This window comes from Phaenicophaeus curvirostris, chromosome 15, assembly GCF_032191515.1.
Source record: "Phaenicophaeus curvirostris isolate KB17595 chromosome 15, BPBGC_Pcur_1.0, whole genome shotgun sequence".
In the NCBI taxonomy this organism is placed as follows: Eukaryota; Metazoa; Chordata; class Aves; order Cuculiformes; family Cuculidae; genus Phaenicophaeus; species Phaenicophaeus curvirostris.
This window is the reverse complement of record NC_091406.1, coordinates 12388350-12413713: the sequence shown is the minus strand read 5'-3', so window position 1 is coordinate 12413713 and position 25364 is coordinate 12388350. Positions and strand designations below refer to the sequence as shown.

The following is a 25364-nucleotide window of genomic DNA, read 5'->3' as shown; positions in this document are numbered from 1 at the left end:
AAGAAACACTTCAACGAAATTCTGGATGCTTCTGCTTGTGTGAGAGAGCAACTAAATATTAATTTACCATGATCATAAGGCTTCTCACAGTCTACTTTGTAGATATTTTTACTAAGTATTACAAATTTCAGGCAATCAAAACCACTTGGAAATAACTTAGAAATCTTGAACTCAGATGACTACAGAATGTTTGTACGTAGTCTGCTGAGGAGGTAAATTATTTTTAGATCTTGCTTTCAAGCTTTATCCTTTCAGTAAGATACCATCATCTGTGTTTTCATCTCTCTCTCGAATATGGCTCATATCTGTTCCATTTGGTTCTGTATGTAAAAAGCAGAGATGACAATCAGTGCACAAGATGGGAAACAAAGGCAAGGAGTCGCATACTGAATATTCATCCCTCTCTTCTTTTATTTTTAATTATACACATTAGAAGCTTATTTTATAATTAGATCCCAGACTACATTTTATTCTTTGCTAACAACTGAGAATAAAGCACTGTGCATCTTTAAACATTAGTCTCTGGATTGTCTCTAGAACAAGAGGGCCTCCAAAGGACATGTAATTGTAATGTACAAATACCATGTTATGGTTATCCTCAAATGCCTTTGAATATTGTTTCATAGTGGTAGTGTTGCTGAAGAAATGTTGTGTATGACAGAGAAGAGATGACTTTTGTTCCTGTTGGATTTTTAAAGAGGTGATAGAGTTAACTATAAGAAAGATATGCCTTTAGTCATTTTCATAGAACTTTGTGCCTTCAAGAAAATACATTCTAGAGCCAAAATATTTATCTGGATAAGAATTGCATAAGGGCATTGCTGTGTGTTAAAACAAACAACACCCCCTCCCCCCAACCAAATTGAGTAATTTATGTCCTTTTACTGAAGATATAGTCAAGAATAATTACTTTTTATAGCCTTGTGTGTTCAACTTCTGATACGAGGTGCTTTTATGTCATAGAGGAGACACGGTATAATTTCAAGGCATTTATTTGCATGTCATTAAGACTGAAGGATACTATTAAAATGTTGGACGCTTATGTTTGGGAAAGTGATCTTTGTTTGAAGTTACGTGTTTGTTTAATAATACAAATACAGAAAACTTAACCTCGTTCTGAATGGCCCTGAAGTCTTTTCCAGATACCTTTGCTTCAGGATTCAGAGTTCTGATGTTTCAAAAATATTCTTAAAATAAACACTCAACCCAAACTAAAAAGCTGAAAAATATGAGGAGATGTGAGTACAAGTTACAATTCCAGAAGGGATAAAAATCCCATTGTTTGAGAGTATAAAAATCTTTGTACGCAGTGATTAGGAAAGAACACTGCAGAGGTGGTTCTGTAGGTACCCACTGATGCTGTGTGTGGGGTTCCCACTCACGTAAATCAACAGCAACTGCAGTTTGCCGTTTGTCAGGCTTCCTCTCATCATCTCTCTTTAGCCCTTCCTTCAATTTAGCTGCACAGACCCAAAGCTTATAATGCATTTACATATCATGGCACTCTTTCTATTGTTATACTGAACATGTCACATTATTTCCAAAACTTTCAAACCCATTATGTGTAGAGATGTCTCAGAATCTGATACTGTGATGTTATGGGTTTGTTTTTTCTGTGATAATATTTTGTTTCCACAAGTACTGAAGCTCTTTTTCGTGTATTGAAGGAGATAGACTCCAGTTCCATCTGTCTTATCTGGTAACATCCTTTCCGCTTCACCTCATTTAATTTTCTTTAAGCTTCATCTTTTCATTTTATTTCAATACAGCTTTAATTTCAATACAATCTGTATCTGTGATCTGTGGGATTGCTAGAAAAATATGCTATGTCCTGGTCATAGAAGTAATGGTCAGACTGAATAAAGGCATTGAGATTGTTATCAGTGGGAATACTACTGAATTGAACACAAGAAAAGGGACATGGATTGTAATGTTTGTTTAATGACAAGAATTAAAGTAAATATGAATTGTTACCTCTGCTATTCGTTATAGCTGTTGCAGAATCTTATTAGTAATTTGTTCAGAGGACAATATAGTTATCAGATCAGTGTAAGTCAATTAAGAAATACATGATTATATAGCTTCAAGAAGGGAAAGAGAATTATGACTTAACCTAATAAAAGAAAAAAAAATTGCTAAAACATTTTTTTCATGTTGAATTATTTTTTTAAGTTGGCATTTGTCAGTGCAGTAAGTAGCAAAAACAGCTTTTAGTTTTGCTTTTTTCAGTAATGGATCTGCGTACTGTGTTTTATCTTATGCAAGGTATGCTACCGATAGCCAAGCTGATAAACCTAAAGAGTTTGTTGGGCCTGAGAAGATATCTCAAAATTTCACTGCTATATTCCTAAATTTCCCTCCCCTGCAAAATGATGTGGGAACGTGGCAAATTCAATATTGTGTTTATAGCAGAAAACCAGAACAATTTCTACAATTAAGGTATTCTCATACTTTCAGACTGCTTAAATTCCTTTTCAGTTGAGAGGGAAATGAGCAGAAAATTAGAGTTGATTTGTGATCATTAGTTTTGACAGGGTTGAGCAACTGAAAATATTTATTCCTTGTAGCTTTTTGTTGTTCACCAGTTCTTACCAGCCCTAGAAAATATGATGTTCTAAGTGATTTTTAGAAGACATTGGTACTTCAGACCTAGCGTGACAAATAATGTTTTGTCTTCCGTCCTGAAAATGTGATGTTAGTTAAGAGAACAGAGTGTCAGCTCTGCATCAGAGGATATATCTATTAAGAAAGTTTTAGTGAAGCCATTGTAAAGCCAGGAATGTGGGAGATAAACAAGTGCCTCTTAGAAGCTGGCAAAAAGGGTTGATAATAGCAGAAACATTGTTTTTCCCCGTCTGAGCATTTCTTTTGTATTATTCTCAATATTGAGTAGTAATAAAAAAAAAAATATATAGGTAAGTTGAGATCTGTGGCTTCAAATACATTCTTAGCACTGACAAAGTTGTCCTGCTTCCTTGTGTTTTATCCTCTCCCCTCCTGGCTTTGTTTAACTTTACTACTCTGCCTCACCACTGCATGCTCATCCAGGCTTTCTGTTCGGCAGTTTCCTAATGTAAAGTCTGTACAATCTCTAAATCTTTTGGAAAGCCATTTGTGGTTTTGTGAACAGTTTTTCATTCAATTACAGACCTTGTTTATCCCACGTCATAATTTTCCTTTAAAATTTTCAATGTGATCCATTTTCTTTTCCTCATTGAAAATATTGCTTGAACTGGAGAGGAAGGAGGGGGGTTGCCTTAGACTAATATAAGTAGATTCTCAGTTTATCTTGATGTCATCCTTCTATGTACTAACTACTGCTTCAAAATGCATCGTTTTCATCCAACTCCAGTGGGACCATTTATAGAGTATTGTTTTGGAGCCACTGTGACAGCTTCAGTAAATGGTGAGTTTTAATTTGTTTATCTAATGAAGATTAGGATCTTGGCTAATGACTACATAGTCATAAATGATGATGCTTTTCCCTCCTACTCTCTCGTTGCTTAGAACATATATTAACTGTGCAGATGGTAGTGGCTTCGCTGTGATAGCTCACTTTCCATCTCCTCCTCTCGTGACATTTACACCATGCAAAGAGGGTGTACTGCCATGTCCTTATTTATGAAGATTTGTGATTCATCACCTGCCTTTTAAATCAAATACTAAGATTATATCTTATTGCTAAGAGGCAGAATTTCAGTGTGAGCTTTGTGGTTTAAGCACACCTGTGCCAAGCTTTGCTGAAATGTTCAAGAAAATCACAGCCAGAAGCACTGAATTTTCATCTTCATTCCAACCGACAACATGTGAAACTTGCAATGCCTCTTTTATGTGGGTAACTCTTAAGTCATTCCTTACGTGTTCAAAAGATTCACAGATTTCTCAGTCTGTATCCTAGCCAAAACTTAACCCAAGATTTACAGGTATTTAAGTTTCACTGCAAACATTTTCTTTAATTACAATATTTCAAGTGTGATTTGTATGTAACAGATGGAAAGTAAATATTTTTGCTGCTTTTTTTATTGTTTTGCTTTTTTTCTTACTTGTATATTTATTCATATGGTTTGCAAGAAACAACAAGAAAAATAATAACTCAGGCACACCTAATAAAGGTAATTCCTTGAAATTTCCTTTCTTCTTTGTTGCCATCTGCCTGTCGTGATTATTCTAATCACCAGATTGTCTACTATTGCTTCTTTGAAAGAATAGTATTGCTATGTCTGCATTCAAACGTTTTCTGGGTTTGTTATTCGCAAAACGCTCTGATTTTATATATTTTACTTATACTTAAAAGTAAACCAGGCTTAAAGTTATCACTGATCATTATTTTCAGGTACTATGGTAATTGGGTTTGGTCTTCATGCTTTATTTTGTTCTTCATTTGTTTGGGAAAGATCCTGTGTTGCAGTTAAAATCAAAGGAAGTTCAGGTTTACTCTTTAGAAGTTGTTTTTGCAAACTGAGAGAACAGTTCTTCTGTCATTTAGAATTCTACCTCTGGTGTCTCCTTATCAAGTTTACAGATTATCTATGGCAATACAGGGATTAATACCTCTGTACTTAAAGATGCTTGCAAGGGGAGGGCTAAGGGAGCAATGAGCCTTTGGGACACAGAGGAGTGATGCTCAGAGAGAGAGGAGTGGCTTTGAGGGCTGTGTTTGGCACACATCAAGGTTCCTGAGCTATAGACGCTCAGATGTGTGAATGGAGAAGTGATCTAAGAAGGAGCAGAAAGGACCTTAAAGAAATTTGGTTTTGCTACATATGGAGTTGTAGGCTGGGATCCAGTGCATGATTTCTGTTACCTAACATAGAAGATGCAAAAGCTCTTCCTTAAATGTAGTTTGCCCTCTGAGTGAGGGGCTGGTATTCTGAATTTAGGAGTCTCTGCTGTTTCTAGAGGAGAGGAGACCTTGTTGAAGCACTGCAGTCATGATTGAACCAGCTGACTAGAAAATTACTTTATATGAGTACATGAAAAGCTGAGACAGATCTATTGCACCACAACATGCTTGCATGTTTTCAGTGTCATAAATTTGAGATTCTCAACTGTTGAAAATTCTGAGAAGTTCAGCAAGTTTGAGCAATCTGTTTATCACCTCAGTGTCTCTGTATCTATGAAACATGGATTATAGTATAAGCAGATTCCATCTAATTTCCAAAGGCCTGCTTCCTTAGTGCAGTGCTGCTGTTCGTATGATTAGTCCTCTCATTTGTCAGCTTGCAGGAACATCAGGGGACGAACACTTAACCTTAATAAGAAAGTTATTAAAATGCTGACATTATTTGCTATATTTCTGGTCTGTGGTTATAAATGAGATTTACAAATTATTAGAGGGATTTTACAAAGTCACTAACTCTAGCTTTACATTAAATGAACATATGTAATGCATGACAGTAGTGATGAATTCTGGTCAGAGCTTGAAATATCTGAAAGTAAGTTTGTATGTGAAATACTGAAATGTTGTGACAATGAAGAAGAACCCAAACAAAGCAAACAAAAAACCAAACAGATGGATATTTCTCCATGTGCAGCATTTAGCCAGGCACTTGGGAATATGTATTATGAAATGAATATTTTAAAAGAAGAATGCTGTGACTGGTTTGTATGGAATTATCTTACCTACTCAAAACATGACAGAGATAATTTTCAGGTATCTTCCATGTTTCTTACTTGAGAAACCTGCTTTGCCCATAAAAGTGGGACTGTTTCATTCTCTCCTACTGTCTCCAAGTTGCAGCCAGTGCTGACTTGAAGTCCTCATCCATGTTAAGACTTTTCTCTTGAGCTGTTGCTTTTAGCAAGCTCTTCAAACACTTTTCCCTTAAGTATATTGCCTCATGGAGGCGTAACTATTATTATCCTTGTACATTAAGAAAATTAAAAGGTATCTTACCAGGTGTTTAGTGGAGGCTGTCATGGCCTCTTACCATCATTTGGTATCAGGTAACAGTGTTGTTATGCAGACATTCATAACGTGAAAAATAACATCTAAAAAAGACACTCTGTGTCCTTCACAGTGAAGATTCCTTTGATAAACACTAGATTTGACATAGGGGAACAAACTCCAACTCTTGGCTTTGGAAATTCCTGTCTTGTAAATATGAATCCTGGGAAAAATCAGACTTGTTTTGGTGCTGAAAATTCCCTGCTCTAAAGCCTAGCAAACAGGCTGATTTTCTGAGAAGTTGTCCACGTTTTGCTGAAGAGCTGTGGGTGGCTGGCTATTGCCCCCATGCTTGGGCTCAGGAGTGGCTAAGGGTGTATAAAAGAGCACATGGCAGTCATCAGACTCACTGCTGCTCTGGGATGGCTCTGTCCTGAACCTGCTATGCAAGTGATGCTTTCACCTTGTGGGCTTCTGCCTGTGTTTTCAGTCATCTCAAAGTACCCATGCATTTAATCAAGCAAATGCCTTTCTGATGCTCTGAATTTAATTTACTGAGTTTCAGAATGTGTTGCCCTGTTGTTTATGTATAAAAGACTTCTAAGTAAAGCATAGAAATAATATTAAAGATTGTTTAAAAAAAAGAAGAAGTTGCACTTTTTACAGCAAAATGATCGCTTCAAAAAAATCCTTGAATACAAGGAATGTCCCCAGGACAGGTCCAACATATCTCAGAAAAGTGGTATTTTCTCATCAAATGCGTGTTTGCTGTATTCAGGGTAGGACAGATATTTTTTCAGCTGACTTTTCATCCACCTCAAACATAAACCAGTCAGAACTTGTATCTTGGAGAACAGAAGGTCTTGTGTGTAGCCAAGGTAATGTGAAAAGAAATGGGAGATGTGTTTTCTAAACTATGTTATAAAAGTACAGAATATAAAGAAAAACTCCATATGTAGCATATGTATTGATTCAACTTTCACTGCAGCATGAAGTGTTAAAATGCAGTTCTGGATATACGAAATATTAAAAATTATACCTGCTGCCTGCATAAGTATATGGAAAGCAATGACCTGAATAAACCCTGATTAGAATCAGTTGAACTCTTTTGATTTTCTTTGAGTCTCAAGTCATATGCTGTCTGTACAGCATTGTGTACAGAGTCATCTCAGGCTGTTTGACAAGTCACAGTCAAGTATCTTCCAAATCTAATAGCTTTACTGATCACAAATGCAAATAACTTTCACCATAGAAACTGATGGATCTTATTAGCATTAGAATGGAAAATTAGGTACCTTGGTAAGATTAAGGGAATTTTATTTATTAAAAACTGTATTTTGCAGCAAAACATGGTAATTAGGAGAAAACTCCTTTTTTTTTTTTTTCCTCAGTGTATGGATTAGTGTTCTCAGCCCTGAGATCTAGTTACTGAGAAGTTTCAAAGGTATTTCAAAACCTGGAAAGGACCGACTGAATATCGAATAGCAGCCTCTATGCAACTTTTCTATTTAGATTTCTGATGTTCAGGGTTTTATACCAACTACCAGTGTTTCATACAGCTTATCAAGCTTGTAGTTCTTTTTGGCAGTATGATGCAGCTAGTATGTCAGAAGTTTTTGGTATGTTTTTTCCTCTTTCTGTTTGGAACAAAGTTACAAATGTTTTGAAATGAAGATGGGGAAGAGGAAGGTCATAACTCAACATACTAACTTTGGCACAGGGGGTGATGTGTGATGTAAACTTTGAGAAGTGGCAAGATAGCTAGAGTTAACCTAGATTTCTGTTATAGTCGTTAGGTTTCACTCGCTGTTAAAGAAAAAAAAACCCTATGCGCTTCTCTCATGCATCCAATAACCCTTTATCTAACATTGAAGTGGTCTGAAGTGTAGATACTGATTTGGAAATGTCAATTAAGAACATGACTTCCCATTTTCTAAATAATATTGCTGCTACTTCAATAATATATTAAAGTAATACGGGCATTTGGTGTCTAAAATAGACAAAACATGGAATAGAGGATTGACATTATAAGCCCAACACAACAGATAAGAAAAGCACTGAGACCAGGCATGACATGAGGAATGTGATAGGAGGCAGTTTTTAGTAATTTTTTTCATTCTCAAAGAAAAAATGAAAGAACCATTAAATCCTTCCCCCAAGGACTTATCTGTAATTTCACAGTGCTCCCTTTAATTCTATGAGGTGTTACAGGTCGTTATATATTATGTCAGTTGTACCACTCTAACATCTTGAAATAGGCCCTTGGTACTGCTGTGATTATGTCTTAAGTGCATGAGTTAACACGGTTTTAAAACCGTCTGTGGAAACTAGCCAATGATATGTTTGTATGCAGCATGTATGCTGTGCTTACATCAGAGATGTCAGAAAAACAATAAGTGTAATTATATTTAGTACATTTTTTCCAATCAAATGGTGGTAATTTTTTGCTATAAAAACCAAAACTTAAAGAAACTTGAGATAACATTATAAACTTATGGTCAATGTATGACCTGTAGGAATTAATAAATCAAGTCGTTTAAAGAATTTAGATAGAAATCCTGATAAAAATAAGGTTCTTAGGAATGAAGCTGTTTAGATCAGTGGTAGGTATTAATTAGAGTCTTATGTCATTAATATTTTGGTCGATTTCTTTTTCACTGTTAAAATTATAAATTGGGTGATGTAGCAGTGAAGTACAGTGTATGAATTATTGATGAAAAAGATTTGTGTAAAATCGAGGATAACAAGCTAGGTGATAGATAATACTTCTCAACCACTGAAACCCAGTTCCTGTCAGTCTGTTTGGCAAGGGTTTTAACTAGTATTTGGCTGCAAAAAAAAAAAAAAGGCAAATAAAAGTGTGGGAAGAAGCCCTACAAATCAGAAACAGGATGCATCAAAGAAAATCAATTAGAGAGTCTATATTACTTAGGTTGTTAGGTATATGTGTGTTTGTGAATGTATTCATGTTGTTTGTCATTTATGATGCGTATAAACACAAACCAAGATCATAAGCTTTTTTGATATGGCTACTCAGTTGTGAACTTGACTGAATTGCTCAAGATGTTTTCTTCTTTTAAAAATAATGCTTTCCTCTACTTTGAGATCCATTCTGTGTAGCAAGACAGGTACTTCTTCCAAGGAGTACTAAAAATAGGCTTCCCATTTTCCGTTGGTTTTGGGTTGAATATGCCCTGAAATATGTGGGTTTGAAAATATCATATCCTGAAGCTTGCCATTAAAAGCAAGGGGCAGGAGAGAGGGGGAAGCAGGATTGTTCTTACAAGTATAATTTTATTTGTTTGTTTTTAAAACCTTGTACGCAGCCCCTAGAGATGCCGATCAGATGAGCATACTCAAACACACTTGCAATTAGTATTGCATGCATTGATGCTGTAGATAAAGGGCTAAGGTCAGTATGGATGGTCTCCACCTCACTGAAACATAATATCCCTTTACTTCTACTTTTTGTTTTACCAGTAGCAATAATAGATGCCTTTCTGCTTTCTGCAAAATGTATCATGGACTTCACAATCTTATCACATGGACTTCATCTTCTGCTTATTGCCATACTCTTTTTCAGTGGTGCCTAGTGACAGAACAAGGGGTAACAGACACAAACTGAAGCACGGGAATTTCCACCTGAACCCGAGTATAAACTTCTTTACTGTGAGGCTGATGGAGCACTGGAACAGGCTGCACAGGGAGGTTGTGGAGTCTCCTCTGGAGATATTCAAAACCCACCTGGATGTGCTTCTGTGCAACATGCTGTAGGTGAACCTGCTTTAGCGGGGGGGTGTTGGACTGGATGATGTCCAGATATCCCTTCCAACCCCCACCATTCTGGGATTCTGTGTAGTGTTTCTAGCTACTAACTACAAATACTGGTCAATCAGTCAAGTGAAACGATACATTAGTATTAATGTGCTTATCTAGCTAATTGTAGTGTTGATATTATTAACACTAGAATTATTGCAGTAGATTTAATGAGTTTGTTCAATATTAGTGCAGAAAGAGGCAGCTTTTTATTCTTTTACTTGTTGTTTGTTGAGCTTAGAAGAAGCATGAAGGGAAAGGGAAAGTGGGGACAGCAGAGATTTTTAGCTACATCAACATGAAGGACTTTCTTATGTGCTTAGCTAATGTTTGTGCTTTCAGCACTCATCACAATAAAAATAAATAAATAAAAGGAAATAAATTGATTTTGTACAACTGTTTGATAGTGGCTGACCTTTCTCAGGTAGAGAACAAAAGAGGTAGCTGTTAGCAGAGTTATGGAGATGCATTTTGCAAGAGTACTTCAAGGGATGCAGAACACATTACAGCTGCAGCAGGTGAGATAACTGTTCGATAGTGGCTTGAATTGGACTGGACAAGCTCCCTTGTGACACAGGAAATTAGTGGCCTCTACTTTTGCAGTTTGCTTGGCATACTGTTTTCTAAATCTGAATATCTGGTGAATGGCATTTTGGTTTTTTAGAACTATTCATTGTGAAAGAAAGTGGAGAAAATCCTCTTTTTCATCAGTAAAAGAACAACAGAGAAGAAAAAATTCTATAATAAATATTTTTGACTTGGTCATAGATAGAGGCAGCCTAGAGTGATGCTATATGGAAAGCGTACATCAATGGGGCACTAGGAATAGCCTAGATAATAGTGGTTACTCAGGCGTTCCCATGTTGGCACACAGTGCTGTGGCTACAGATCTGCTGCGAGGAGGATTTTTTTCCCTTACCTGTTCTCTTTCATGGTAAGGAAATCACCCATGGTTGTTTGTACCAGTCATTTTAACATGCTCCTGAAAAACTTTCTGATGCATTTTAGGGAGTGTCAGGTTGTCTGTAGGTGGAAAATAGAAGAGGAAATTAAGAGAAGGTAATTAAATACTTCATTCCAAGCAGCGGTGAAGTGCTGTTAGAGCAGTGCGAGGAGGAAAGAAATTGTATGGTTTTGAGCTATTTTTGCTAAAATTAGGAAGATATACAGTAGTTTGTTTAATGGGGGGAAGAAAGCATAAAAAGTAAATGGTCTAATTGAAGTCCTGCAGTCACACAGGGAGGCAGTGCAGCTATCCTTGCATTCCAGTCTGTGTGGATGAAAATTTCTAATCATAATTGAATTAATAAGTAATAACCTATTTCTATTATTCTACTTTATTTTACAAAGTTTGCCTTTGTTATGACTGTTAACTGTCTCTGTTTGATTGCTTTTAAAGTGTGAACCTTGCTTTAGGCCAGGGAGAGTTCATTTTACTTTCATCTCAGAATTTTTTGAGTGTTAGAATGTTATGGGTTTCTCCTTTGTTGTAAAGATTCTTGAAAGAAACTTAATAATTTCAGGTCTGCACTAGAGGGATTTTAGTCACTTTTTTCCACCTTTTTGGGTCTGAGTAATTCTGGGTGGTAGAAATATCATTTTTTAAGAAAAAGAAGCTGAAATAATGCACTTTTTATTTCAATTTTTTATTGACATTATCTGAGTGCAATAAACATCAAGAACATGTTTTGCAAAATATTTAAAAGTAAAACTTGCAGTTTTCCAGTTATGGTCATAAAGCAAAAGGACTATGAACTCTTTATAAGTGGAGGAGATGTACTAGCTCGTTTTTACAAGGCTGTTTGTTAACATACTGAGTCACTCAGCCACATTGTTCATGTTGTTTCATTGTTCAGTAAGTCCTGTAGTGTTTTTAGCATTCTCTCTTTTATTTATTTTTAGCTCTTTTGAAAGGGAAAAGTGAAGTCAATGCTGAAAGACAAAGATACATTTCACAGTGATAAAATATTAAAATTATTAAGCGCTCCTCTGAGCTCTTCTGCCATAACTGCTGCATTGTGTTGTATGGGTGTTGTCTTCTAGAGGAATACATATTATTTTAGAGAAAGGCTTGAATAACTTCATTCTAAAGCTGAGGTTATTGTATGAGAAGATTTTACTGCAGAATGATGTGTGCTTTTTATAGGGACTTAAATTATAAACATGGTGACATGGCTGAGTTTTAGACTTGGGGACAGGATAGTATGCAATGTACTCTAAATTAAAGGAGATTTCGGAGAGCTGTATGTGGAAAGGTATAGCAGAAAATTTGGCATCATGACATGGAAATCTGCTACAGAATTCTGATTCTTCTAAGACAGAATTCCTTGGAACTTAGGTTGGAACACTCATGAGATGATAAGTGGAACTAGAAGAGAGCATGTTACAGATTCGGTATAGCATGGGCATAACGTTTAATCTCAAACTGAGACATCAGCACTAATAAAACGATTGCTATTTTAGCCTATGAAGCTACACTGAGAAACTCTATATGGAGTTAACAGTTGAAAGTTTATAGTAGTCAGTAGCTGAATATTCAAGTTTAATGATGGACTTGTAGAATTTTCACTGTTTATCCCTTGCTAAAGCCAACTCTTAACCTGTAATAGTACAAGAGAAGTTTAACTTTTATACGAGTAGGCAGAAGAACGAAGAATACTGTGAAGTGTATATTAGCAATAAATCTATTTTCATTTAAAAGTAGATACATTATTATGTCTAACAACCTTGACACCCATCTAAACCAATATTGTTGTTCAGGAGAGAAATTGAACACACTACATTTCTGTCCCCAGATTTCCATGTGTTTGAAATTGGTTCTGCTGGCTGCTGCCACCACCAATGTTTCCAGCTGTCCCACAGCAGGACTGTTTCCAAGAAGCAGAAATAAACCGTGGGCTTAGCTGCAGTATGTGGTTTCAGTAACTAATTCAGACACTTTGTGATTCCCAGTCACTGTGTGTAGAAGATTCTTACAAAGTCCATAATAAAGAGATGCAGTCTGCTACAGAGTGTGGTATCCTTGAAAGCTCTTTGGATTACTCCTGATATTGTTAATAGGGAGTCGTCGTCTGCCTTCAGATACACAAATCTGAAGCACTGCCTTGGACTGCTTTCAGCAGGATGTATGTGCATACTTTAAAGAAAGAATTAGTCTTTGTATTTTCCTGGATTTAGTTTGTCCTTAACTCAATAGGATATGATCTCTCAGTGCTAGTGTTGAGTGTTACATGGTACTCATACTAACACTCTACTCAGAGGAACCATGTGAAATTGTCAACTTCTTGCTCATCAGTTCTGTTGTGTCTCTAATTACAGGTAAGGGGTGCTTTCTTCCTGGGCATAGAGAATTTCCTGTTGCTGCTTATTTCCCCAATGCTTTGTGGAGCCACTGCAGCTCCGAGAGGGAATTGAATTCTGTCCATCTCCACGTATCTTTTAACATTTCTCTCCTGTCTTTCAGTGCTGATTTTAGTTCACTGGTGATGCCAGAACTGTTTAAGTTGTTACTTTGAATTTCAAATCCCACTTGAATATGTCAGAAGTGCAAAATTTGGAAAATCTGTCCTCTGTGTAGCTCTGAAAAATAAAAACTGTTAGTATTGCTGGGTTAGTATTTGCTATAGGTATCATTTTCTGCATCACTTTAAGTTTGGAAGCATTTTATTGCCTTCAACTTCAGCCTGTGAAAGGACCAGTGCTGATGTCCAGCTCTTATTTGAATTGCACAACCTCCACGAAGGTATGGAGACAGGCCAGATTTTCAGCTTTCTCAGAAATAATAGTTTATCTGAATTATTCTGAATTATTGATAGATTTTTCCCTGCATGTTACTTGTGGGGCAGGTTTCTTGGCACTGTAGCTATACTTGGTTTACCATGTGACATTTTCTTTAGGTCTACTTTATAGTATGTGTGTTTAGTCAGTTTAGGGCTTCAGGGTTTTCTCTCTTAATTTGTTCTTTTTTTAATTTTGTACTCCATAATCAGTTTACATTCAAAATATAGACCATTGAAGAGGAAGGTGAAGACTGGTTTGCATTGTTAGGAATCATAAAATACTGCAAGGTTTCTTTTTCTTTAACAGGAAATGAATAGATTAGTGTATGAAACAGTTCTGCAATGTATTTAATTTCATTTGGTGTTTCTCTAAAAGCAGTATTATTCTGCTATCATCCCTAAAGATTGTCATGCATTGAGTCACAGTGTTATTTTTTTAAAAGCTTTCTCTTCTTCATTGTTTGCTGTCGAGGCTATGTTATGCAAAATGCAATGTTATATTTTGTGCACTAGTCCTTTTCTTACAATTGAAATAGCTTTGCTCTGAGAAAGAGCCTTTGTGCCTGATTCAAGTATTCCTAACTGCTGTAAAAACTACTGGTTTTTCCTGTGTCTGAAAAGGTATGGGACATGTGTCTTGACTTTAAAAGTATTCTAACGTGGTAATTCTTGCATGCTCTTGCATTGGTAATTTGGTTTGCTATTCACTGTGAATTGCAAACCACTAAGAAATATCTAAAGGTAGTTTCATTGTTTAAATAATTTAGAAGTTGAAAGAGTACTTTTTCTACTTTGTCATAAATATGAGAAAAGTCAGGGTAAGAATATAAGCATGATACAAAGAGAGAAAAGGACAGACTTCTTTATTTCAGTGAATTTGTATTATGGGTAAGAAAGAACAAGTGAGTTGAATTAAATACATTATTCAAAACTGCTGGTTTGGCTTGGTTAAAACTCTGCTCCTCAAATAATTTTCATTACTCTGCCACGATTTTTTTTTATTATTATTTCATAATGTTCCCTACAGAGCTTTTATCCTAGTTGGCTGTAGCCTTTGGCCCCTTTTGTTGCGTATGTTGTGTCCAAGAGTCCTACTGAAGATGTGTGAGACCAGTGAGTGCTCAGCTCCACCATCAGTATGAACAGACAAGTTGCTGATGATAGCACAGGTGTGGTGTGCTTCTGTCTCCTTGTTGAGGCCCCTGGTCTGGTAGGCTGTGTTTAGTGCAGAGGAAGGCTTTAGAAATCTTAGGAGTCAACCAGGTTAGTATTTACTATGATTCTTTTGTGCACTTAAACCCTGGTTGTAAATCTATGCTTCCGCCTTTTCCTTTGTGAACTACTGAAGTTCTTCTGTAACTCATAATTATAATACATACATAGATGTGGAAATACTGAGGTTATTAAACTAAAGGAAACAACAAGCCTCCCCACCAAAAAACCCAACCAAATGAAAGACATGAGCTGTATTTTTTTTTTTCTGTTCTCACTCCAGTTTCCAGAAATAGTCAGTCTTCCTAGATATTGGAACAGGCCAATTTCTTTGATTTTTTTTTTTTCCAAGTATTAAAACAAGGAATTAAGTATGAACTGCCGGGAAAGTTTTTTTTTCAACAATATATGCTGCTGCTTGATCTATTTGCGTTTACTATCAACAAATATATATTCCTCAGTGGCATGGATTTGTTAAAAGCTGGAAGACTTCCATTGAGGATGGATTCCAAAGGATTGTTTTCCCTTGCTTTTTGTCCACTCCAGCAAGCTTTCTTTTGAAGTATCTGTGATGATCCACACTGGATGAACACAGTATGTTTTCAAAAGAAATGCTGTGAGTAATCATGTACTGATTGAAGGAAAAACTTAATTCTAAAAGGTGTTCCTTTTCTGTGAGAACCCAATACATGTGAGTGGTCACAATGTAAAATTAAGAGATCTTGTCTGGATCCACAAGGAACAGGTCGTACTTATGAAGTGTTTATAGGAATAACTTGTCCCTACGTTTGTTCTCTTTTCTTTGAAGAAATATACAGGGATGATGTTTCTGGAAATGGAAGCGAAGCATTGTGAGATAGGACAGTAAGGATACTCCTGAGAAGGTTGTATAACTTCATCATTTCCTAAGTGCCTTGTGGAGAGGATTGCTGGGAGTCACTTTTGAATGAATTTTGAGCCTCTCTCAAGCAATTGCGGTTTTCTTCTAACAAACTCTTATTGGGTGTTTAGGAAGAAACAATGAAGTCCATCAAATGAGGAGTTCTCTGTCTTGTCAGATCTAAGAATGTAAAAGAAAGTTTTTAAACGTTTAACAGTCTAAGTATCTACTATGAAAGACCAGTAACCCTCATGCAAGGGACAGGATTTTGAGAAGAGATTTGTTGGTCACCCAGTCTCTCATGAATATCCTGGAAAACTGTGGCAGCACTGTCATTTTTTACTGGTGTGGACGCAGTCGGCTGGGCAGCTGCACTTAACTCACAGGAAGAAATCCTTGTTTCACCAAGTAGTCTGTGTAAATCACCAGGCTCTAGTAGCTGTAGGAGAAAGGCTCTGATCAGATAGAGGAGAGAAGAAAGGCTAGAAACCTCTTAGCTTGTGCACTAAATCCACTCCTGGCCGTGTGTGGTGTATGTGCAGGGCGTATGATTTTGACTGTTGGCAGATTCCAAACTCTGGGGATTTTTTAATTACTACACAGTTATATAGCACAATTTCAGGGAAATAAGGGCAAATTAGGAATTTATTTTTGTCTGTACATTAAGAAGGCTCGATTGGAACACAGTTAATAAAATGCTGCTGAGAATTGTGGTTTGGTTCATATTCAGCTCAGGATCATATTCCTCTGTGAGGTTTATCAGCAAAAGATTAATATTGATGGTACAGATGTTTCTTTCAACATCTAAAAGACATGCCTGACGTGTATTAATGTTAGGAAGTTTGGTCTAATCTGGAGTGTTCTATATGTTTTGTGAAAAGGGTCTTGAAAATGTTTACTTTCTAGTGTGTAGGTAAAATAATACTTCATTTACAAAGCACTATTGAACGGAAGAAAGAATAATTAAGTGTCATGAAGGGATTAGGGTATTAACCCAGGATATCAAGTATATGTCTTTCTCTTTTCCTCTTTTTAGTTTTCCTCTGCCACCTTTTTTAAGCCTTTCCTTTTAGGCTTGAAGTTCTTAACTATAAAATGAAAGCAATATTGCTATCCATATTCTTGCTTCATTTTGTCAGGATAAATTGATTGATGATTATTAAAGCTTACAGTACTATGATAATGGTGTGCAAAGGGGAAGCTCTCTGCTCGCCCACCAGGCTGGCATAACTTTCTTAGAACAGCATTTGTTACAGGTAAGCAGCAGATGTGGTATTTCAGTAAATACAGGGAACAGAGTCAGTTATGTAGAAATATATTTTCTTCCCTCAGCTGTGCAGTCAAGGAGAGATTGGAACAAGACACATTAACAAGCTCTTCTTTTTCCTTCCTAGAATTACAACAACAGCTGCTTGTATGATGGACCTACGGAGATATCCGCTGGATGAGCAGAACTGCACGCTAGAGATTGAGAGCTGTAAGTACTTCTGCAAATCCGACTTATTCTGTGGTCAACTGCTTCAGACGTTTTATTTCTGTCTTTTTTTTTTTTTTAATTTTTTAACATGCTACTAACCTAGTTGTCTTTCTGTCTGTTGACATTTAGATCCTTGAAATACATGCAAAAAATAGCTTTCCAGATGGATTAGTAATTTGTGGCACAAGGATTAGCAAAAGTTATTCTCTGTTTTGATGGACAATTTACAGCTTTAAAAGTCTCATTCAAATGCCTTGTTGGAGTTCATGTGAGGAGCATGAGGATTATTATCAGTTCTTTATCCTCCTTTACTGCTGAACTGTGTGGCAGCTTGTTCCCATTTATAAAGGATGGCAAGAGGTTAGAATTGTCCTTGAAATGTAGGTGCCTTGCGAGTTTTTTCTAACCCCTGTGCTGCAGTTAAACTTTCAACACATGCAATGTAGTCTCTTATACCTTCTGTTTTAATAGCTGGTGTCTCTATCAAACTTTCTATACAGATAAAACTTGTGTTGTGAGATAATATGTCAAATCTCTTTTCACAGAAAAAACTTTAGGGAATCTAAGTACATCAGAGGAAAAACAATTCACAGTCACTTTTATAAAGACAGTTATTGTAAGCGTACATTATTTGGCACTCTAAATAAAAGCATATATAGCACTTTCAAGATACATTTCCTTTATCAGGAGAGCCATAAGTAATCCAGCTGAGAAGTATTATGAAGTTGAATGTGGCGAGCAAAATGGAAATTAATGGCATGCTTTAAGATACTGTACACAAACTTACGAGTATTTTTAAAGTAACTTCTGTATTACAGAAGATTGTGTGGGATTTCTGTGTGCACTGAAGTATAAAGTGACAGTAGCTTGTGCAGCAGTCTGCTAAGAACTTGGTACAGCTGAGCTTCTTTATCCCATTCTAGAAAGCATTTAAAAATATGCTTTAAATTTGTGTTCAGATTTCATTCTTTATAGTGTAATTTAAAGTTATGCTGAAATCCTTTCCTGTATTAAATCTGTAACACTGCTGTGTGAAAAACTTACACGCATAAATAAGTAAAATGTGTTTTTGTCATTAAAGCTCAACCCCTCTCTGTGCTGAAATACACAGGCAGCAAAAGTGATGGTAGACCTTGCTCTTTTGAGAATGAATAAGAACTTGGTTGGTTTGAGTTTTTTTGTAGTTCATTATAGAATTTCTATTGATAGTATTTGATTCAAAATTTCATACTTGCAGCCTTTCACTGGTATAGAAGACTGGGTTTAACATGCAATACAACTACTGGTGTAACTATATTTTTTTTACAGAGATTTTTTACTCAGAATGTGGCTTGCTATGTCAGTGTCTTTTAATTGTTATTATAGCAAGGACCTGGAATTTTTCTTTTTCCAGTAGTATGAGTAAGGTGGAAAGCTGGAGAGCCAAAGGACATCCTTTCTCTCTATTTGCAGTGTTGTTTAAACAATCAACAAAGTCTTGCCATCTCTCTGCATTGCTGAGATGCCTGAATCTTCTCGAGATTCACAAACTAGACATACCCTGTCTGTTGTGCTTCCAGGACCCATTCTGGGCTATATTCCCAGGAAATCACTCCCAGGTCAGTCCTTATGCAAAACTGAAAATTAAATCATGTCCCTTCTTTTCAGTGAAAGCATTTGTTCTCACTCAGACTTAGAATGTGGGACTTCTGGGTTGAAGTTTCTCTTTTATGTGATTTGGAATAGAAGTTTGAAACCAGATCATTTCTCTTTCAAGAAACAACCCTGGTAAACAGGATGTTGAGCTTTCAGAATTGTTGCTGTGCTTGGTATGAAGAGCACAGTACTCATTGTGTCATAGAAAGGGTAGGAGTTTAATTTAATGTAGAGGTTGGGATGCTTGTAGGAGAGATCCTTTGTGGATTTATTAGCTCTGTTACAGCATCACAAAAGTAAAATTGATCTAAATCAGGATACTGTATGTAGCTAGCCTGTCTTTCATTGCAGTAACAAAAGCTATTAAAGAATGTGGATAAAAGTAATACTTGAACTGTGTTTTGAAATGCTTTCATGCTCCTTTAGAACACTATTTCTCTTCAGGTGAAGACCTGAGTCTGTCTAATCTTCATGAATCACTTCAGACAAAAATGCTGGTAGGTAGATAGGTAAAGTGAATAAAATAGAAAGTGACTTTCTGAGGCACTCAGTGCAGTTACTTAAGTCACAATCCTTTAAACTGGTTAAGCTGCATGCTAAAAGTAGCTTGGTTTCTTGCCCTTCTGATCTTGTTTCACCATTGACCTCTTGTGATAGTTAGAAATTCCCGAAATCTACCCCATGTGTTTTCATGGCTGTGAAAGCATGACATAATATTTGCAGCTCACGTCAACAATTATTTTTAAAGAAAGCCGTCAATGCTTTCTTATAGGCTCCATTTAATGAAACTGAATATGCTGCTGTCTTTTAGTTTTCCCATACAAGAGTATGTGAAAAGAAATGCAGAACTAGCTACTTCTTCAACAGGAGTAACTAGTACCGTAAATAGTATCCCAGATGAAACCTGTGTTAAACTAGGGCAATAATCCTGCCCTTTTCCCAAAAGCCACCTTTGCCTTCCCTCACAACTGCATAACTTTCACAGATTATAGTCTTTCCTGGAACAGTACAGTTAGGTCTTTCCCTGTCTCACTCGTCTTCCAGCAGTGGGTTCTACCTTTTGGCAGATTTTGGGGACTTTTTGCATAATAGTAAGAACAAGTGACTTGACATTTCATAACACTCTTCACATAAATTAACATTCTTAATATTTCTACAGTCTTCAAGGTTATCCAGTTCTTGCTATATTTATTCTGATTTTGATTTAGCAGTGCCTGCAGATTTTGTTTCATTAGAAATTTCATTAACACATAAATGCTAAAGAATATTAATGCCAAGAAGGAAGAGCTTTGCTTATAATCATTCTCTGTACTGGCCATGATCTATTTTTTCAGCGCAATACAATCTCCTATGTGTTTTTTATATACTTTTACTAGTGGTCTCCTCATAGATAGTCCTATATCAAATTTAATAAAGTCCAGGTTAGATATACTTTGTTAATAAGGAGTTATTGTCTAACCAGATCCTTTGAGTTAAGTCGCAGTAGATTTTTATCCTGTTTCCATACGTATTAATATCTATAATGTCCTTCCATTCTTTTTCTGCCTCCTCCTTCCTTTCCCTCACTCCTACTGTTCCTGATGCCAGAGTTGATTGGCTGCTTCTTAGCTGCCTGGGTTAGATTTTGTCACGCATCGTTGTGTTCCCTGAAATTTGTGGCCAATATCAAGTTTCTGTTAGTCTAAGTTTGAGTGAGTATAGATTAATTTGCAAAGTCGAAATTATGGTGGAAAAGGGCTGTATGTATGTATTAGTGTGATTAGATGCTGAAAGTGTGAGAGGACTATTCGCTGTTGCCTCCAAGAATATCACTTTTGAGACCTGAACTCCTATTTTTTCAGTATAGCTAGTTACACGTCTGTGATAATTTTTCTGCTTTGCTCATCCTTTAAAGGCAGGAATATGTTTAATGTTTGGTTTTACTATGATGCTTCTGAATCTATAGGCCACTTTTTCCTAGGATGTATAATCTGAGCTATACTATTTTTCTCTTTTGTTATTTTACAACACACTGAGTAGCAGGGTTAAAATACCAGAGGGAAATCACTTTTCCCATGTATTCATTTCTTAGTCTTCCAGCTTGCAGGCAACTGAGAGCTTTTACCTTTTTAGTTGAATATTGACTCAGTGAAATACCTCTCCTTTTCTGCTCCCTATCTCTGCCGCTGCAGTATGAACTGCTGAGTTTCTGGTGATGCTCTAGAATAATTTTTGTTTCTCTGCTGTTTCCTGCCTCTCTGGAGTTGTAACTGTTGAAAGGAATTTATCGGCTAATCAACCATAAGATTAGTGGGAACTGAAAGGCAAAAAGTAGTACAAAGGAGTTTGAAGAATACTTTATATTTGTATTCATATAAACAAGTAAAATATCACATTGGACATCCTCTATCATAACAGATAGAAATTATTGTGATTCTTTTGAATATTTCTTAATATAATCATTCAAGATTCATCTGATGCATTTGGACCTTTGTCCTTTTCGTTGATGTGGTGCCATACAGAGATAAAAATTCATTTCAATTCCTCCTTATCTCATTTCATAATGTGTTTGGCATAGCTATATTGGTGTTATACTGAAGTATAATTCAGAAACTGCCTGCTGTGATACAGTGACTTTTTTTTATTTGTTTTTGTTATTGGCTTTTTTTTTCCTTTTATTTTTGTCTTTGTGGAACAAACAAGAACACATGGAGCTTCTCCTGAGAAGCACATTCACAGAAACATTTTCCATGGTGTATTAAAGATGTGGCATTAAAAAAAAGTGCATTAAAGCTCTGCTCTCTTAGCAAACAGGGAGCTTGCCACTCCGGTGTACTGTCCAGGGAAAAAGAACAGAACGGTGCACAGAGAGAGGGAGGAAAAACTGTTTTGCTGACAAATGAGAAATGACTGGTTTTAGGTTATTTCATTTATTTAACAGCCTGAAGTGTTTGGATCAGAAATCATTAGGTATTTTATTTTTCTCATTTCATGACAAAAGAGCCACAGAAACACACCGAGATAAGTTAAAAACTTCAATTTAATAACAATCTAGAAAAAGCCTACGGAACAGAGGCAAAACCCTATCATTACTTCCAGTATCAAACACTTTCTAATCAGGTCATCTGAAGGCTCATCAGCAAGACAAACAGAAGTCATCTTTCTGTGCTCAAGGTGACTTCACAAGCACATTTGAGGCACTGAAAAGAAATCAAAGATACCTTTTGCTGAAGCCTTGAGTACTTTGCAGATGGCTGCTCTGGCCATCGATCAAAGCTGTAATCGGGTCACACGAGACAAATGGTAGAACTCCAGGAGCTGATCAGGCAAGACTTTTTTGTTAGAGGCAAATGTGCTTGATGCCAGACAAGAGGCTCTGCCGATCTCCAGGGAGTAGGGTGTTTCGTGAAGGATACCATGGGAACAGGTTGCATCCAATAATTTCACAGTAAGTGGAAAGGTAAACATGTTTTTTGGGCCTCCAAAGGCTAGAATCTTAATAGCGGTTTGGGTGTTTGTAGGTTTTTTTTTTTTTCTTTTCATTTATCAAGTTTAGTATGTGCCCTGTCTCCTTTTATCCCTTCAGTTAAGTCTGTTTTGCATAGTGGCCCTTGTGCAGGGAGGATATTCCTCATGTCAGTCAAAGCTGACCTTATCAAAGTGCCCGTTTTTCCTCTTTGTTCATCATCGTTACATTTGAATGTCTTCATATGGATTCTGTGACAGTTTGAAATGTACAGCACTTGTTGGAGGGAAGATGGTTAGACTGTTTAGCAAACAGTGATGAATTCCACTTCTTCACCCACACTCCATCCATTTTAGCAGCATCAGCTTATAGTGTGGCTTCCTTGGGATAGGTACTTAGTTCTTCATTTACCCTTAGTAATTTTGTCTCAAGGATGTTGGAAGTTATATAATTGTATATTATATCATTTCAGTGGCATAATGCGCAGTGAAAATGAGCAGGAAATCCTTGACTACTTTTCAGTGTGTAGGTACGATGATTCAGTAAGGGCTAAAAAAATCCCAACAACAAGTGATTCTTCTGGCTAGTCTGAAGAGGAGAGGGAAATTTAGACTAAATATCAGCACATACGATCAGAGCAGATTATGTATAAGTGAACAAGTGTTTATAACGTTTTGATTGCCCCTACCCCAACAACCAGGGATGTCGGACAGGCTTTCAAATTGGAACTCAAGTAATATTCAAGATATATTAGCCTACGGGTAGGCAAGAAAGAAGTATATTTCTTATTTTTTTTTTATATCTCAGTGCATCTTTGCAACATTCTACATCTTGGAAGCTCTCATAATGCAAACAAGAGAATGTACGGTTTGCAAATGAGCAAAGAATTGTACAGAAACCCTGGGATAGCTTCTTAATGCTTTGAAGCAACCTGGAGTTAAATTTAAAAGGCAATCCAAGATACTAATATCTAATCTCTGTTTATTAGAACTGGACAATATAGGCAATGTAAATTTCCACAGAGAAATTCATAGCTTAAAGCTCTTTTTTTTAAAATCTTTCTATAGCTGAATATGAAGAATGTACAGAATCATAAAGATACAGAGATAAAATGCAGACAGTTTCAAAACTTCTAATGCATTTTGTATTTTATATCTAGTCTGAGCTAGAGTACATGTCTCCTTATTACACATAACCCTGCCTCTAATCAAGGGATTATTTGAAACAAAAAGGGCCCTATTCAAAGGGTCCATGTTCAGAAATCAACAATTGCATTTGCTAAAGGTTTCAGGGAAAAACTAAATGCCCATGAAGGCATCTCTGATGCTGTAGAAACACGCCCTTCAAGAGAAAAGAATGTATTTCTAACAATTACTCTGATGATCTTGCCTGCAATTAATTATGCGGAAGTGTGGAAAGCTGATTGGTCGGCACTTTGCAGATAAATAAAAGGTAAATACCCACTTTCTTTGTTTTTAGAAAACTGAGTAGTAGGATTTCTGTTAAAACATCTCATACTTAAGCAGGTGTTTTTGTGTAGGACTTGTATTCTTTTCAATACCTTGCAACTGGTGATTTCTTCAAGACAAAGAACTATTTATAAGTGCTATTGGAAGGCACGTCTGTGATACCGTTATGTCTTAGGTATATGTACTGTGTGATCTGAGATTATAGTTTATTTTTATTATTTTCCTTGGAGTACATAGATTTTTATTGGAAGCTTGCAGAATCTTTGGTGCGTGTTGTCTATCGATAATATTTATTGCTCTGCCAAGTTCTTTTATTTTGGTTTAGGCACAAAAGGAATTACTTTATTTACTTGCTGCCTGGTGCTTCTAAGTTTTGGACCTAGTCATTGTTAGTTGTAGAATCACGATTGAAACTATATAGATCTCCCAAAGGGGCAGAGAAACCATGCTCCGTTGTCTTTCCTTATGGCCAGAGGTTGAGTTACATCAGAGGCAGCTGCTCCTGGCAATCAGTAGCTATTGTTTTGAAGCGGCAGGACCAGCAATTTTCTGATCCCTAGGTTAAGATGGCAGTACTTCTTGAGTTTGGCCTAATGACACGTTAATTTGTCACGCTTTTTTCTGTCATGGTGACAGCTGTAGGTTATGTCATGGTTTTTATTGACTCTTGTGAGGTTTATTTGCATTGGGTTCATAACAGCTAACAGACCTGACTTTGCGGTGGGATGAGAAAATAATACTTTCTCTCCTCCATTCCCTTTTTTTAACTAACAAAACCAGTATTGATAAACAGTGTTTTGCTTCCCTGTAATGTATGGCTTATTTGGATTGCAGAGTTTAGTGCTGAACAAAGGTTTATTTGGGACTTAATGAAATGACCTAAATAACAAAGTGCTGTTGTAAATAATGCCCTTATTCCAACCTCTGTCAATAGAAATTGCATGTGGTGGTTGTCTGCCATATACAACTATATGTATACAACAATGACAAACTAAGCAGGATCAACTCATACCCTACACAGGGAAACAGTGTCTCATCTTTCCTCTCTGGCTGGGTGAGACTGAGCAGTGCTTATTTAGTTTTATCTGTTTGAAGAGAAATAAATCTGCTTCTTGAGGTACAAGCCAAATGACCTGACTTCCAGTGTGCTCTATATTGGGTCACTTTCCATGGTCACTGAAAATGTAAGCTGCTTTCTGTTACTGGATGTATTCCCATTTTCCTGTGTCCTCAAGTCTGTATGTTGGGTTCAGAGTTAATATTGCTTACAATAGTAGTAGTCAGTTTAAAAATAATTCAGTCGTAGTATTATCCAACTCTTGGCAATGTTAGGGGAGTTAGTTGTCATCTTTTGTCAACCTAACACTACTATAATTAATGTGAGAAAATGCAATTGCAAATTCACTAAGGCATTGCATTGCTGTGCAAGTCATAAAAGGAATACTACACAAGGAAATTACTCTAGTTTTAGAAATATTCCTGATACATATGCTACTCAGAATATTCCACATGTATTTGACACACTGTCCAAAATAATCTGGATGGAAATCCAAAGGATTTGTATCTTTTTGTATGAAAAATTCCAACTCAGATGAACTTATGATGTGTGTGTGTTCTGAGTCAAAATTAAATGCAAATAACACTGGAGAGTTTTTCCTGGTAAAGTTAGCACTTTTATCCTTTTTTCTGAAACAGTTAATTGACAATCAACATACATTAGAAGTGAGAACGAGTTCAGTAGCAGACACAGCTTTGTTCAAGCAA

The 25364-nt window shown here is 36.4% G+C and overlaps 1 protein-coding gene across 2 annotated transcripts in view; it reads left to right on the top strand.

The window, feature by feature from the left end:
• GABRB2 (gamma-aminobutyric acid type A receptor subunit beta2) overlaps positions 1-25364 on the top strand; it is a 142411-nt gene that overhangs the window by 61465 nt on the left and 55582 nt on the right. For both annotated transcript variants that reach the window (XM_069868973.1, XM_069868972.1), the window contains exon 6: positions 16969-17051. In XM_069868973.1, the coding sequence (XP_069725074.1) occupies positions 16969-17051 (83 nt within the window). The remainder of the gene's footprint in view (positions 1-16968; positions 17052-25364) is intronic.